At 34.6% G+C, this 17,799-nt stretch overlaps 2 protein-coding genes across 4 annotated transcripts in view; both read left to right on the top strand.

The window, feature by feature from the left end:
- Window positions 1-2,855: 2,855 nt before the first annotated feature.
- LOC121981979 (probable galacturonosyltransferase 7) lies at window positions 2,856-13,340 on the top strand. 2 transcript variants are annotated; one of them, XM_042534808.1, is made up of 9 exons: window positions 2,856-3,224; window positions 3,441-3,469; window positions 3,548-3,607; window positions 5,443-5,566; window positions 5,667-5,722; window positions 6,009-6,298; window positions 11,496-11,853; window positions 11,936-12,481; window positions 12,642-13,340. In XM_042534808.1, exons 1-9 carry the CDS (start codon window positions 3,062-3,064, stop codon window positions 12,921-12,923), a joined length of 1,908 nt encoding a protein of 635 aa, XP_042390742.1. In that variant the 5' UTR covers window positions 2,856-3,061; the 3' UTR covers window positions 12,924-13,340. The 2 variants fall into 2 exon arrangements, with proteins under 2 accessions (XP_042390742.1, XP_042390741.1); XM_042534807.1 differs by having other exon boundaries at window positions 5,658-5,722.
- Window positions 13,341-14,911: 1,571 nt separating this feature from the next.
- LOC121981978 (protein MOR1-like) overlaps window positions 14,912-17,799 on the top strand; it is a 38,407-nt gene continuing 35,519 nt past the window's right edge. Inside the window, exons 1-3 of one of the 2 annotated variants that reach the window (XM_042534804.1) lie at window positions 14,912-15,309; window positions 15,499-15,604; window positions 15,678-15,801. In XM_042534804.1, the coding sequence (XP_042390738.1) occupies window positions 15,147-15,309; window positions 15,499-15,604; window positions 15,678-15,801 (393 nt within the window). In that variant the 5' untranslated portion in view covers window positions 14,912-15,146. The remainder of the gene's footprint in view (window positions 15,310-15,498; window positions 15,605-15,677; window positions 15,802-17,799) is intronic. The other variant, XM_042534805.1, reaches the window with a different exon arrangement.

Below are 17,799 nucleotides of genomic sequence, written 5' to 3'. Positions count from 1 at the left end.
TAAGACTTTCTTGCCTAGTCGTGGTTAGGACTTTCCCAGTTGAGTAAACATCCTATACACTTTGTTAATTTATCATATCACAACAAGACTTAACTTGAACCTTTGACAACATCAAAACTTAGGTTTGATTCTGGTGTACCTTGCACCAATAGTACTGCTCTAACCTTAAGGCTTTCTTTTATAGGCATCATTCGGTTGACTGAACCTATCAGTTGAGTAAACATCCTGTACACTTTGTTAATTTATCATATCACAACAAGACTTAATTTGAACCTTTGACAACATCAAAATTTAGGTTTGATTCTGGTGTACCTTGCACCAATAGTACTGCTCTAACCTTAAGGCTTTCTTTTATAGGCATCATTCGGTTGATTGAACCTACCAGTAAACTGAACCTCGTATCGGTTATAACTAAACCCTGTGCCCTTCCTTCTTTACTTTGATTAGATCCCTTTGATCCTGTAAATCATGTTATTCGGTCGACTGATCTAGTTGATCGATCGACCAAACCTGAATCTGCCAATTTTGTATCGATTTGATATGGTCTTTGTCATTTACCAAAATTGGATCGGTCAATTGAACCGCCTATTTGGTTGACCGATAAGTTTGTGTTTCCAAGTTTGCAGAACACGATCATATCTGTGCCACATTGGTTGGATCGGTTGACCAAACCCTTGGTCAACTTAAATTTTATGCAATTTATAAAATAAAGTTAACACAATAATAACATAATAATAGTTATGTAAAACAGAGTTAGATAGATATATAAGTGCATGAATGAGATAGTTAGAACTGTCTTAATTTCAACTTAGAAACCTCCGTTAGTTTCTTTAGATGGACTAGAGCCTAAGGTGTTGTCCTTTTTAGGACACAACCTCATTATACTCTCTCTAATAGCTTACGTCAACTTTTCTGCTAAATATCAGATCCTTTGTACCTATTTGGATTTAACTGCTGAGTATCAGATCGGTTGTCAGAGCTTTCACTTGACTTGATATCAGGTCCTCCAAATCTATCGAGTCCACCTGCTAGATGTCAGGTCCACTTGACCCATCTGGACTTTCTGCCTAGTTCCACGATCTGCTAAGACTTCTCTTGCCTAATATCAGGTCCAGCTGATCTACTACGATTTTCCAAGTTGAGCATCCTGCATACTGGATTAATTCATCAGATAATAACAAAACTTAACTTGAATATTTGGCAATATCAAAACATAGGTTTGATTATGGTGCTCCCTGCACCAACAGTATATGGTTGAGATCCATAATGTTATATATTCAAGAATCATGTGAACTTCACATATTATGTTTCTACACCCTTATGCACAACGGAAGTTTAAAATTTATTTTATGATTTAACAATTAAATCAAAGGAGAGTTTATATAAATTTGTAAAAACAAACATGAGCATAATCTTTAATCTAAGTATGCATTACAATCTAATCATACAAGTAAGATCCTTGAAATATAACAAAGATAAACTATTATCTGATTATAAAATTTATTTTATGATTTAACAATTAAATCAAAAGAGTGCTCATATGAATTTGTAAAAATAAACATGAGCATAATCTTTAATCTAAGTATGCATTACAATCTAATCATACAAGTAAGATCCTTGAAGTATAACAAACATAAACTATTATCTGATTGATTCATCTAATGTCAATTTAATCTTTTTATTTAGACACGTAAAACTATCTAATTTAAATATACTAGATCATTTAAGTATAATTTAAATAAAACTATTAACATATGCAACAATATACAAATAAATCAAAATATAAACGAAAACATACCTTTTAAACCGTCTTTGTTTGAGGATGACTCCAACTATTTCAGGTTTAACAAAATAACTCTTCTTTATTTGTCTTGAACTTGTGCTTCCTATGTCTAATCAGGTCCACGATCGGAGTCCCCTTTCCAACGCTTGATCACATTAGAGATCAAGTACCATTTTTTGTCGAGGTGGTCGATGAACTTATCGTATAAGCATCCATCTGTATGTTTGAACATCTTTATGTCCTTACCAATGAAATATGATACATTACATCACAGTGATAACCTCTAACTCGAGTGACTTTATTTTTTGTTTATTAGGCATCCCAATTGAGTAGAAACATGCTTAGAATATCCAGTGAATATTGATATATTTCATGATGGTCATCATATGTACCATCACATCTCACTATAGTATATTTAAGGACTCTATTTATGCATCTAACATGAGTATAAAGATAAAGTAAATACTATACTGAATTGAATTATATTAAAATAAAGGATATTTATTTACCAGAGTTAATAAAGCTCTAACAAACAGTTGATTTGCATGACACCTACTCTAACACTAACAACAACTAAAAATAACTGACAATTATATTTGAAGATAATGTTGTTTGTATTGTATAACTAAAGAGAAATTATATTAAAGGAGATATAACAAAGTATATTTTCTCAAAATTCTTTTACACACATAAACTTTAGAAGAAAGGATATCCAACAAATTCGTACTACAAATTTATTCTACAAATTCATAGAAGTATGGTCGATTTTGACATTTAAGAAATTGATATTTTGAAAATAGAAATGTATCAATTAAACGATAATCTTCAGTGATTGAAATAAGGAGTATGTACTCCCTGAGATTAATTTTTTTTCTACTAAACTTTATTGATAATGAGACAGCGTTAAATTTTCTACCAATCCTTTACCGGAAATGTTATAATAGGCGATTCATTTGATCCTATCCTATAAATATTTATAGGAATGTTTGATATAAATAATAGACAATGTCGGCATAATAATAACGATATTAATAATGATAATAACAATAATAATTTCTAATTCTACATTTATATTGCTTTCTCTCGCTTAGTCGCTTCTCAATCCTTACGAACGCAGAATTTGAGATCGAGCGAGAAAGATTTGTTGGAAGCTTCAAGAACAAGCAGCATTTGGAAGTGGAAATAGGACTGAAAGTTGATTTGTCGCTCTCAAGATTTGGATCCTTCCAATTTTTTCTTGATAGGAAACAAACTGGAGGGAATTGGAAGGTGTCCGAGATGAAAGCGCACGGCGCCGCCCCCGGCGGAGTCGCCGCGGCCGCGCATCCGGTGCCGAAGCGGCGGTCGAAGGGGCAGGCCGCCGCCGTCTTCGTTCTTGTCGGTTTCTCCATGCTCGTGCCCCTCCTCTTCGTCTTCGGCTTCCTCACTCGCTACTCCTCTGGTAGGCCTCCTCAGATCTCACCACAATCCTAATGTAGCCTCTGGATCTCGCCGCCGGGGAGGTCTTTGCTGTCACCGCTCTCAGTGATGGGGAGGAGGCTTTTGGTCTGGTCGGGGGACTTTGACATGGATTTTATTATTACATCATCTTTTTGGATTCGAAACTCTTCGTTTTGGTTGGTCAGATCTCTCATTCCACTTCTGTCACTTTCTGCAGGGTATTTTACTGACGATCGTTCCCTGCAGGTAAGCAAACATGACAAAGTCAAGAAATCCATTTGTTTGGTTGATTTCATCTCGTTTTTTGTTCTGGTTTACTTCTAGGAAATTAGTTTTGAGATATACCATGGTGTCGAGGATGGTGTAGAGAAAAGCAACTCTCAGGTTATCGTCTGTTCTCTTTTCTCGTTTTATCTTTCCGAATCTCGTTCTTAATCTGCGATGAGGGTGGACATTTGCCTTTCTTCACTATCAAACTTTGGTATTGTCGTCAGTTCACTGATTATTCACGATATATATGATGGTTCTTGCATATGATTGGATGATCATCCATTGAATCATGACCTTGTCCACGAAATTGCACATGATAATTAGATATTCTGTCGCTGACGGCTGTCTGTTCGCAGTGGAAAACAAAGATTTACTTTTTAAATGGAGTGAAATCAGTGTTCCGCACAGAGGAATGTAATATGGAGAAATGCTTTTTATATAAAGTTCGTTTTATCTTGAACTGGTATCTGAAATTTTCTTACCACTTGGCATGTGTATAGCAATAACTTCCATATATATATATTTTCTTTTACTGCTGTATGGCTATTTTCTTTTGCTAATTCCAATTGTTGGACAATAAGCTGCTTGAGGTAGAGTTTTACCAGCTATTGCTGAAAGAAAATCCAACTTTTAATTTTTGTTCAATTCTAATTGCTCAAGGTTGAACAATAAAATGGTAGTCCATAGAAAAGCTCATTCATAAGTTTGCTGGCAAGTTTGTATGTATTATTTCATTTATAAGCTCAAGAAGTTATTAACTAGTGAATTAGATGAGGAACAAAGTTAATATGAACTCATAGATTTGGTTATAATTTGGTTGTTTTATTTTGATAGGCTAGCTAGTTATTGATTAAAAATTGAGTTCTAGCTCAATTTAAGTACGGGAATCAGTAAACCTATGACTTAAAAATTGGAGTTCAAGCTCTATTTCAACTTTGAGCTTGTTCACCATGCAAGTGAACCTTGCTCATTTGAGCTTGAGTTTGAGGATTTGTGAATAAACCTTGCATTAATTTTTCAGAGGTAAGACTAAACAAGGTAAAGCTCCATTCAGCTTGGGTCTTTTACAGCCCTATATTGACTGCACTTAGGTGTCACTTTTGACTTGTGTTTATAGATGCGTTTTGCATTTACACGAAAAATTCTCAAGTCGAAGCTAGTTTGTCTCTCATAGATCAATGTCTTGTATTGAGAGTTTTTGTCTTGGAGTTTGCCCATCCATAAATACAAATTCTTCTTAAATGAAATTTTCTTGATTATTCGTGCTGTGCCTGCTAAGCAAATTCAGATTGGCAACCCTGAAGAGTCTCATGTAGTGGACTGTCTTCCCTTTTCTTAGAACTAAATATCATTTTTTTCCCCATCTCTGTTACTGTTTCCTTTAATCAGTATACCTGAAAATATCAGTTTTTCCTTCCTCTGAGTTATTTGTAAATTTCATTTTTCCTTGTCCCTATTTTTAGTTTGTTAACTGACTACTGGGTGCTCCTTTCTCTCAGTTGGAAATTCTTTTTCTGAAGTTGTTTGTTGTCTTCTACTTGAATGGCAATTGATAACCTATAAACACTAATCTTTAGCGCTTTCATTCCGACAAATTCAGATTTAAGTTTGTACAGATACAGTGATGAACCACTGGCAAAAGAGGAGGTTGTAAAAAAAGACCAAGTTTATATTAGGCCTGCACTTTGTAAAGAGTTGCAGCAGAAGGAATTCAAACACTAAAGTAGTCTGCTTGAATATGATCCCTTTGTCTCACATTCTCATTCACAGTTCTGGGTGTTTTATATTTTCTTGTTTGGCTTCTTTTATAGGGTTGGCACTAAAATGGGACATGAAATCTTTCTTCTATTGTGAGAAGCTTTTGATATCTGAGCTTATTTGAAATTTTACGAGTTTGCTCTATGGTATGGAACTGCAGTTATTCTGAAAAGTTCTCATTTTCATTTTAGGAAACTGGAAGTGTATCTCCTGATAAAGAACTGTACAAAAGAATTGAGAAACCTGTTAATTTGCCAGCTATTTCACAAAAGGAGCATATTTATCAGACCCCCGCAAAAAACTCAACTCCGGAAGGTATTCAAAGTTTAATATAGCAATTCCATCTCACCTGATATGACTAAATTGTGTTTCTGGCATTCCACATATTATAACTTTGTACTATTAGGTTGTGCAGATTCAGTTACAGGAAATAATGCTACTGCGAAAGAATCTTCACTTCTGAGTAATAGAGTAAGCATACCATTGTTTTTCTGCCTAAAGAGCCATATGGAAAAGGATTCATGTATTTATGAATGTGTAAAAGATATTACCTTCTGGAAGGTTAAATAAAATTTAGAAATTTAAAGTTGCAGAGTTGTTGATCTATTAGTTATACATTAATCATATGCTATTTTTAGTCTATTGGATTTTTTTTTTCTGATGGATATTTATTATGAATTTGCTCCACAGCTCTCTGTTCATATTTCTGTTTCTATTTATGGGCTTTGCATAGTTTATAACCATCTTATTATGGCAGGCTAGTGAGGGAGTTGAAAAGAATAATAATCCAGTAGGTTCATACGAGACTGACAGATCCTGTGAGCTTGAGTTCGGAAGCTATTGTCTCTGGTCCAGGGAACATAGAGAAGTAATCAAAGATTCACTTGTGAAGAAACTCAAGGATCAGCTGTTTGAGGCAAGAGCTTATTATCCAAGCATTGCAAAACTAAAGGGACAGGAAGGCCTTTCACAGGAACTGAAGATGAACATTCAAGATCATGAACGGATGCTTAGTGAAGCAGTCTCTGATGATGATCTTCAATCATCGTAAGTTACATATCCTCTGAAGCTTCATCTTCACTAATGAATTCTTTTTTGTTTTCTCTGATATTGAAGTTTTTGTACTTATTTATGAAATCCATTGTAGTTACAACTTTGGAAATTTTGAATTTTTTGGTTTAAATGTACACACACACTTAACAACTTGAAATAGTTGGGATCTATTTGATGTCTTAAGGACTTGATTAGCAAACTTGCTAATTAATTATTTGAGCTTACACTTGATGTAATAATGTTATTGGATTGCATGTTATATCTGACAAAGTGACAAACAATTTTTATCTGTATTTTTCTCATGGAACATTGGATTAGTGGCTATATGCATAGTGATATGGTTGGTACAGTAGAGCTTTATCAGCTCTTTAGGAGAGCATGCCCAAACTTGATTATCGGTTGTTTGATAAACTTATATGTAGCTAGGGTTATAGCCCCATACTCATCTGCATTCAGCATTGAATCTGACTTCTGTTTGTGAGAGAATCTACCCAGTCAACACCAGTGTAGCTATAATCTAAAAGTTACTATAGTCTTTATGCAAAAATCCTTATTTGGAGCAGCTATCATAGGATTTTCTAGATTGCCTCTAAAATGATAATGACATAGAGCTTTAAGAAAGTGATTGATCATGCTCACTGCAAATACTATGTCTAGTCTTTACAGTGACTATAAGGTAGTTTAATTTCCTAATTGGTCTTTTCCACCTTTCCAATCTGAGTTTTTATTAGCTTAGCTCCCAGCATTCTAATCTTCTCTTGTATATCAAACATTTTTTTTGTTAATAGTTATTTATGTCTCTCCTTGCAGGCCACCACTATTAATTAGGTCATTTAGATCCTTAGTCTAAAAGTGTTAATGAAGATAGTCTTTCAACCTTGTGATTTAGCAAAATTTACAAGCCTTGTGATCAATCAAAATAATTACTAGCCTAGTGATCCATCGATAATTGCTAGTTTTAATGATACATCTAGGTAGACAATAATAAAAATATACTTTCCGAAAGCTAAATAAAAGTTTGGGTTATATGAAAATTTTCTAATGATGGAGGGCAAGATATTCACTGTGTTTATCAAACCATGCTATAGGAGTCTACTTCAAACCATAGAACTTTTCTGCCTGTGTAGTAGATGTATTCCCCTTCAACCATGTAAAATTCTTTCATAAGGTCATTTATATCCAACTAAAGAAACCAATAAAACATGCTTTCTAAGATGAAGAAAGAGTCATACCGAAGTGATTCTAGTTGTAGGGAATATCTTTATAGTAAAATTTCATTTGTGGGATTGCTAAGAGGAAGAGGTGGTCCCATGTAGCATTAGGATGGGAGCGTACATTTGAATGTAAGAGCGCCTGTGCAACTGGTCTTAGGAATAATGCATGAATCCAAAGGAAAAATTAAGATGGAATAGCTAGGTAAGAATGTATCATAAATATAGACAAGAAATGATATGAAACGTAGGACAACTAAGTGTAACCTTCCTGAAAGCAACCGGAAGATATAAATCAGAGGTTGGATTCAAAAGAAGAATTGTGTTTGGTGACTGGAGAAGTCACATGGTCACATACTATTGTATGTAGGTCCTCAATGGTATAAACTTTGGTATTGGTAATCAGATTGAAAACATCTTACTCATAAACTTAAGAAGTAAATAAGGAGTTCAAATAAAAGGTAGTAGCCTCAAGGAAGGTGACATTGATAGAGATAAATACATAAAACTTAAGAGAGCAGCAACAATATTCTTTTTGTAAGTAAAAATAGCCTATAAAACACACTTAACTATTCTAGATCATAATTTATCTTTGTCGAAAGATAAGAGATGGACTAAACAAATAAATATCTGAGATGGAAAATAATTGATAAATGATGTGAAAATAGGACAGTAAAGAGAAGAATGACATTATCCTGAAATTTAGGTGGAACCATATTGAGTGGGAAGTGTACAACCAATATTATCTAAGGCGTGATTTTTCATTTTTGCAACCCTATATTGTTGTGGTGTATGAGGATAAGAGGACTGATGAAGAATGTCATGGCTAGATATAAAAGTTGTGAAGGAGAGAAATTTTCTTAGTGTTATATCTCCTTAATGTCTTAACAAATTCGCCATGTTGGGTAATGTCTTGATACTAAAAAGGGGCAGCTTGGTGCACGAAGCTCCCGCCATGCGGGGTTCCAAGGAAGGATCTATTATACGCAACCTTACCCTGTTTTTTTTGCAAGAGGCTATTTTCAGGATTCGAACCCGTGACCTTTTGGTCACAAAGCAACAACTTTACCATTGTGCCAAGACTCCCCTACGTTGTGTCTCGATACTAAAGGCAGAAAAATAATAGAATAGATTTTTGAACGATCTTTAATTAAGAAAAGTCGTCATTCTTGAATACTCACCTATAAAAGTGACAAAGTATTTGAAACCAAGTTTTGAATACGCCGAACTAGAACCATTATCAAAATGTACTAAAGGGAATGCTGCAAAAACACATTTAAGTTTGGCTTGTTCTAGCTATATGGTCCAAGTGGATCAACTTCAAGTAACTCCAACCTAATAACTTGTTAAGTTACCTTAAATTTGATTGCTTAGTATAATTGTATGAGAAAACCCTTCTTGGAAGTTTTGTATTAAAAATAATTGGGCCTATCCTTTCGACACCTAAAGTTTATTGTCACCTCTGTGTCTCATTTGCAACTAGTGTTTCTTTATAGTTTATGCTTCTCATAGAGTGGATTTGCAAATGCAGATTCCAGAATTTGAAACCTTTAGCTGTCTGTGACAGTGTTACATATTAGCTGAATGTGATATGTTCAGGTGTGTGTATATGTATATAGTAGACTGGTATAGCCTCCGCTACACTGCTAGAGATAATCATGGTTTAAAGTGTCGTGCCGAAATGGTCAAAACGGACGAAACGGGCGAAACATCTCGTTTCGCTCGACGACCGGCACCAGCACGACCCTGGCAGCAGACCCATGACAGGTGCGATGTGTTGTGCGACCTCGTGATCACAACAGAGGGGTCGCTCGACCCTGCAACAGTAGCGGAGAGGTCGCATAACCCTTCCGTTGTCGCCGTGGAGGCATCGTGCGATTCTGTGGTCACTGTAGAGGGGTCGAACGACCAACGTGGTCGCGCCGAAGGAGTCATGCAATCCTCACGGCCATGGTTGGTCGCGCAACCTGCGACAATACCGAAGTCGTGCGGGCTCGCAAGTGGTGTCGAATTTCAGATTTTTTTTAATTAAACTTAGGTTAAATTTTTTAATCAACTCCTAGTTATGGTGGAGATAATAAGAGACTTTATTAAAACCTAATAAAATTATCTAATTAATTTTATATTTCATTTATTTTAATTTAAAAATTATAATAAAATTTTTATTTATTTATTTATCTATTTTCATATCTATTTCTTTTTTAAAAGATTATTTTTTATCTTGTTTATTTTTTAAATATTTATGTTAAATATTTTAGTTTTTAATTAATATATTTTATATTTAAAAAGTACCGAAACTATATCGGCACGATACGATATGATACCGAAACCGTATCATTCCCGTCCAGGATCGAAATCTCGGCACGGGTCGAAATTTTAAACCTTGGAGATAATCCAAGATTGACTTTTCTATTTTTTGCCTTCTAACCCTTTTCTCATATGGGAGAAATATTTAAAAACTTAATTCCAAACCTATAACATCTGAGAGTCAATAGGTGGGATGGAAAATAAATAGGGTGTAAAAGAGCCAAGCAAAGTTGAACTTAATGTGTCCAAGTTTGTTTATTTTCTTGTTGACTCCCTTATGTGTTAGTCAATATTCCAAAGGCTAGTAGCCGCCCGTGATTTACCTCCTCCGTGTTGGTTTTGGGACGAGTTGGCGGGGGTGCTGGAGGCGAGCGTATTCGCCTTTTTGCCACAATTGTTTAAACTTGTTTATTAAAAGTCTTAGCAAGCTCAAGCTGAGTTCGAGTTTTTTTTTAGCTCAATTAAGATTGTTGTTGTCCTTATAATTCAGGTAAAACGTCAATCAAATACATGGAATATATATATATATATATTTTAAAAAATATATTATGAACAGTCTATGATTGCAATTTTTTTATTATAAATTACTATATTTTTTATATATTTAAATAAAAAATAAAAAATTAAATTTTATGCAAGTTTATAAGAAAATTTATTTATAGATTATTCATGAGCTCTGTTCATGAATGTTAACGAAGTGAGTGTTTAAGTTTATTTGTTTCATATGCTTTTATTATTGAACCATCATAAAGGAACTTCATTGAACCGAACACCAGTTCATTTTCATCCATAAAAAAAATAAGATGTCGCCTTCTGATAGAAAATACCTTTGTTATTTTCAAATGCCAATCACAGTTGAGGAACTTCATTGAACCGAACACCAGTTCATTTACATCCATACAAAAATAAGATGTTACCGTCTGATAGAAAATACCTTTGTTATTTTCAAATGCCAATCACAGTTGAGGATTTCAGAATTTGTTCAATCGGACAGCAAGGATCACACTGATGTTCATGATGAAGCATTGTTCTTTGTGCTAGAATTTAGGCCTAGATATAGTTCTCATAACTGACAATGAAAAATATAAGAAAGCTTGTTGAAAGAGAAGCATGACAATTTGATACAAATTAAGAACTTGTTTTCTTGAAATATTATTGTTTTATCATTTAGTTATGGACATGTTCAAATAGGTTGAGATGATATCAACATATTCAAAGGTTGGGAAAAAGAATCTAAAATCAGAAGTATAAGTCTATTAAAATGAAAGGTGCAAGGAGCAGAGGAAGATCAAAAAAAGACAGGAAAATATCAGTCTGCATTAAAAAAATTAATTGATTTGAATATTATCATTAATATACCCTTGAATTGAGCTCAATGAATGAATAAGATTCATCTAGCAGACCTCAAATAATTATCACAAATGCGGCTTGATGATAAATCTTGTTTCTATTCAGGCCCATAAACTTCATAATGATTTGAAATATTTGTGAAGAATATGGAGGGTTGATATGTCAAAATATGGTTTAAGTTGTTTTATTAGCCAAAATTGTGTAAACATCAATATTTGTAAGTTATGCCCATGGAACAACAGTTATCACTTTAAAAATTTCAAATTTGTTGTATAGCTTGTCTTTCTTATTGTGAATATTAAGATTTTGACTTCCTTCTTCAGTGTTGACGTGAAGATACAAAAGATGGATGCAGCTATTGACAAAGCGACGGCACATACTGTAGATTGCTATAATGTTGATAAAAAACTAAGACAAATACTCGATCTGACAGAAGATGAAGCTTATTTTCATACAAAGCAAAGTGCATTCCTGTATCAGCTTGGTGTCCTGACCATGTCCAAGACGTTTCATTGCCTTTCAATGAGATTGACAGTGGAGTATTTCAAATCACCCTCGGCAGATATAGAAAACTCAATTTCCAACAAAATTGACGATCCACGTATTCAGCATTATGTGATATTTTCAAGAAATATATTGGCCCTATCAGTAACTATCAACTCAACGGTAGTGAACTCAGAGGTATAACCTTCTGATCTTGGTCTTATGTGATTTGATATCAAAGGTTTTGTTCCCCTTTTTAATCAACTTGACTGTTTTACAGGATCCTGATAACATGGTTTTCCATGTGCTAACTAGTAAACAAAATTTTTACTCCATGAAGCAGTGGTTTGCCAGAAACTCGTATGGAACGGCGAACATCCACGTTGTGAATATTAATGAGCTTAAGCTTAAACACTTTATTAACCTAGATTTGGAAGAGCTGTTGATGTCTGAGGAGTTCCGTGTTTCCACTCATGTAGTTGCTCAACCCTCCCCTTTGCAAACAAAAGTTAAATATATCTCAGTGTTTGGTCATTGCCATTTTCTTCTTTCTGATTTATTCACAAATCTGAAGAAGATAATTGTTCTTGACGATGATGTGGTTGTCCAGAGAGACATATCATTCTTGTGGAATCTTGATTTAGGAGGAAAAGTAAATGGTGCTGTAGAATTTTGTGGGATCAAACTCAGTGAGCTAAAATCTTATTTAGGCACTGATAGATATGATGGTAACTCTTGTGCCTGGATGTCTGGAATAAATGTACTTAATTTGGAAAAATGGAGAGAACATGATATCACTGGAAGGTACCAACGGTTTCTCCATCAGGTAATTGCTACATTTATGATCTTAGTTTACTTGAGATCGCAACTAAACTTACTAATTGTACTGATGCATCTTAGCGAGCTGATTTGTTTCCACTTTAATAGTTCAGATGTTGATATTCTAGTATCCCCTCTGATTCTGTTGATTTCGCTGTGAATGATAGTTGCATCATGAAAATGAAGTGTCATGGAGAGCTGCAGCAATACAAGCGAGCTTGCTTGTTTTCCATGATCAGATATATCCACTCGATGATACTTTGGTTCAGCAAGGACTCGGTCATGATTTTGGAATCTGCAGCAGCAATATAAAGAATGCAGCAGTGCTGCACTATGATGGCAACATGAAGCCTTGGCTTGATCTGGGCATTTCCAAGTATAAGAAATACTGGAAGAAATACCTCACTCGAGAAGAGAGGTTTATGGAAGAATGCAATGTTAATATATAAATCCACATGTGGGTGCAGGATTACAATTGAAGCAAAGCCCGTCGAAATTTGCTTGTGCCAAATTTCAAGAAAATTCGAATACTAGATTTCACACCAACGGACTTGGACTAGGAAGCTTCTGATTAGTTGGTTCATGAAAATGAGCATATATTTGATTTAGGTTTATGATTCTTGCCCTTGCAAATAGAGAGAGGGATGGAGACCGATTCTATGCTACATGATTCATTATAGTTTGAGGCTTACTGCATTAGAGGCTCAAGATGGATAAGTGTCCAGTGTAAATCGATTTTTTCCTCTTGTAATCTTCTAATTTGGATCCTCGTTGTTTTACTTTCTTTTTGAGAGTATGCTGTAATATCGTATTAAAGTGTCAAGTACTTCATGATCTGTTTAGCAAGTTCGCTTGGTATTTTATTTTCTCAAATTTGCATTAACGTTATCAAATTAACTATGTTGCCTTTTTTAAAACTTGTTTTTTAAACTATCTCTCTCTTTTAGTAAAATGATATTAATACATATTAATAAACAATACATTGTTTAATGATACTGTGAAAATATTATGATAAAGTTGATAAAATTATGCCATAATAAAAAAAATTATATTAATTACTTTTCAAATTTGACATCATAATTAAAACAACATGTTGATTATTTTAAATAATTGAGTAATGTTTTTATTAAAAAACATACACTTCTTTAATATAATTTGTACACTATTGTAATTTACTGTTTTTAAATTATAATAAAAGATGATTGGGAGATAAGTCCTTAGCTCTTGGATAGGGGTTAAAATTGGTTAGTATGATAAGATGAGGATTTGAATTTCGAAAAAGTTGAGTAAATTTTTTTTTTATACTGGTCAATTATAATTTTTTAATTTATCTTTTCATATATAATTGTGAAGTCAATTCAATGAAATCATTGGAGTGGTAGATTTTATTTTTGTTATTAATAGAAGATAAATTATTAAGTTAATTTATAACTGATTATGAAATAGTTAGAGTGAAATTATTCTCCTTTTTTTTGCTGTTGAAAATTGATCAATACTCTACTTATCGTAAATCGGTGTCTTTTAGACACTCTGTAGGAATAACTGCATTCAAAATATCATACTGTATTATAAAATTAAAAATTAATTATAGCAACTCTAATAACATCTAAATTAAAAATTAAAAATTAAAAATTTAAAAAATAAAAAATAAAAAATAAAAAATAAAAAATAAAAAATAAAAAATAAAAAGAGACAAAAAGAGACTCTCCACCTACAGATAGGCGTGCGGATCACATGCCGCTCCTTTTCTTTTTCATGAATACTTGACTTGCCTGTCTTACCAACCATGAAAGCATCAAACAGGCCCGACGATGGGGCCCTTCCTCATCCTACGACCACCACATGTAACTCTCATGATCAGATCGAAATGGGTAAGCAAGAATGGGTCGTCTTCTGGTGAGGAGACGCTCCGCTCCAGTTTAATTCGAATCGAGCGCGGCGCGGCCCCACCGCGCCTTCGCGAGTTCCGGTGGCAGTGGCACGGGCCGACTCGTATGTGCGGAGAGTAGATCTTCTACTACGCTTGTTTTTCTTGATCTCTCCTCTGCTATATAATTACGGTCAGATTTTAATTAGAATCCTAATTTACTGTAATTTTTTATTTATATTTTTATTTAGATTATAATTTGAATTAGGATTGAAATCCTAATTGACTGTTATGTTTTTTGAATTTATATTTCCATTTAGATTATAACTGAAGACTATCCGGCTCGATACCTAGTAGCTCAGCCATCCGCTCATGATCGACGGCTTTCAAGCAACCTCTGGCTACCTATTTCAATTTAAACTTGAATGAGAATGTGACGAACACGTACGTGCGAGGGGTCGATCGGTTCCAATTCTGACCCAAAACCTACCGGCTCACACGTGCCGTCCCCCACGCAAATCTCCGCTAGTACGCTCTCTCTCTCCCATTTTTCCTCTCTCGTCCCCAACCCATTTCTCCTCTCGTATTATTATTATTATTATTATTTAATTTTAGTTTCCTTGTCCTCTCTCTTCGCACCCGCTGGCCGGCGAAGAGATCAATAGGGGGAGGAGGGAGGCAAACGCTTCGTCCGTGCGTTTCGATCCGACTTTATTTGTACTGGTCTACGAGCATTTGCTCGAAGGTGAGGCTACGGTAGCAAGAAAAGAGAGGGGCCCGATAGCGGCGTGGCGGCGGCGGAGAGATGTCAACGGAAGAAGAGAAGTTGCTGAAGGAGGCGAAGAAACTTCCATGGGAGGATCGACTCCTGCATAAGAACTGGAAAGTGCGAAACGAAGCCAACATCGATCTGACTGCCGTTTGTGACTCCATCACCGATCCGAAGGATCCGCGTCTCAGAGAGTTCGGTAATCCCCGAGCCTTCCTCGGTCTGGGTCGTTCTCTTTTCCTTTTCTTCCTCTGCGCGTGCACTTCCACCTGATCCATGTGTTTTCTCGGTCGAAAGGAGACTCTGCTCGATGAATTTTAATCGGGTCGGTACTTAATCTGAGTGAAGCTATTAGTTTCTGATTGATTTTGAAATTCTGGCCGATTAGGTCCTTTCTTCAGAAAGACGGTGGCCGACTCCAATGCGCCAGTGCAGGAGAAGGCGCTCGATGCCCTAAGTGCATTTTTACGAGCGGCCGACGCTGATGCAGGAAGGTGAATGCTTGTTTTCTCTGAATGATGGCGCATAACCTACTAATTAATTGACGAACTTGTACTTTTAATTTAGGTACGCGAAGGAAGTTTGTGATTCCATTATTTCAAAATGCCTCACCGGTAGGCCAAAGACAGTTGAGAAAGCTCAGGCAGCCTTTCTCTTGTGGGTTGAGTTGGAGGCAACTGAAGTGTTTTTGGTACAAAGATAATAACTTTCTAGATGCTTTTTCATTCTAAATTTATTAAGTTGATTTGAAGCATGAATTGGTATCGTGTCTCTTATTGTTGTGCTGCACTTCTGGCATATGCAATATTTTTCCTCTTTGCTCGCATGATTTTTCTTAGTGTACATCTTCAAGCTCAGCACATTCTTCTAATGTCTGTTAAAACCCTGAAAATTATCTAAAAGCTTCAGGAGTGTGTAATTTGTATCCAGCAATTTCTACTTTGATCTCTCCCACAGCCTTCATGTCTCCGAGCTTAGTGAAGAAAAATTTATAAATTCTTCAAGTTGTGTAATCTGTATGTATCCAGCAATTTCCACTTTGATCTCTCCCATCAGCCTTGTGTTTTTTGCAGTTTCTCTATCTTCATCTGAACTACTGACCTCTCATTTCAAATGATGAATTGAATTGCTATGACTGATAACTACACACAAATAGAATTTAAATTTCCTTTTCTTTCCTGGATTTCTTGTCATACATTTATAAGCTTACAAATATATATGATCTTGTAATGAATTTGTTTGACTTTTCTCAACGTGTCTGAGTTTGGGAAAAAAAAAACTCAAGTTGCTCTGGATGTATTAAATCTGTATCCACAATTTTAATTTTGTTTAAATTTATTACAGGGTGAGACTTATTGAAATTTTACAATTATGGGATGTCAATCTGATTATGGGTTTTAGGAGTCGCAAATATAATATCATGATATCTTAGCTATTATATTAGATTGACAATGCTATATGCACTACTTTGTTTGTGGAGTTATATAGGATCACTAAAATGGATATAAAAGTAGTCATGTTTACAATTTGAGTCATAGTTATTTGAGACATGAGGTGCCCAAAAGTGCATAGGTGTTGTGGGGCCTTAGGCACTAGGCGCAAGGTCAAGGCGCTTTGGGTATAAATTTTTACAATTCAAATATATATAGGGAATTTTTGCCAAAATATTTCACTAACAAAATTCAAATATTTCACAAACTATTAAACAATAATGTAAATATAAAATTCACTAACATTCAAATATTGAAATAGTTTATCTTCATAATCAAAATCAAAATCAAAATCAAACTTCAAATTAAAGAAAAATCAAAATCAATGGAATGAAAATTCTTAACTAATTTACAATTTGAGTTTGAATTTGTGAGGAACAAAAAAACAATATCATTAGAATGTAAATTCTGAACTAATTTACAATTTGATTTTGTGAGAGAAAAAAACAAAACCAATAAGAAAACTTATGAACTTAAATCTATGAGGAAAAAAACATACTGTTATGATGAAACAAAAAGAGGAAAGTAAGAAAATGTAGCCAAATCTAAAAGACAGATGTTGATGTTGTAGGCGATAGAAGAGTTCATGTTTGAGAAGGGAGGGGAGGTTGATGCTCATTTTGCAAGGGACTAAGGGAGGTTGATGTTCATTTTCTAGGGGAGAGGAAGAGTCTAGCAAGAAAAATGTGCCGTATGCATGCAAGTTAATGCAACCTAATTAATTTAAAGAGTATTTAAAGGTATGGGTTGGACTTTTTTTAAAAAAATAAACTTCAATAAAGTCAGGAAAATCATGCCTGAAGCGCGCCTTAACCTCTCAAAGGCGCATGCTTAAGCGCGCTTCATTCAAGTAGTGCATGCGCCTAGGCAGAGTCATGCCCGCACTTTTCACAACTATGATTTGAGTTATGCACTTGCTAAATCATTGTTCATAAAACTACTTATGGAAAAGTGATATAAGCCAATATTTGTAATTATTCATGAATTTAACTATATATTATTGATATCTCAATTATATTAGTTATTGGTCATTTTTATCATCACACTCTTCCAAATAATACATTTATTTAAAATTGGATAATCAATAATGATGAAATATAATTCCAACTAGATCTCAGTTTGCCTGTAGGATGGGAGAGTTCGTTTCCAGACATTTGGAGCAGAAAATTTGGAATTGATTCCTTCTTTTCTGCATGTAA

The sequence above is a fragment of the Zingiber officinale genome, chromosome 5A (assembly GCF_018446385.1).
Source record: "Zingiber officinale cultivar Zhangliang chromosome 5A, Zo_v1.1, whole genome shotgun sequence".
Taxonomy (NCBI): Eukaryota; Viridiplantae; Streptophyta; class Magnoliopsida; order Zingiberales; family Zingiberaceae; genus Zingiber; species Zingiber officinale.
Note: the sequence above shows the minus strand (reverse complement) of the source record. Positions and strands in the feature narration are given on the sequence as shown.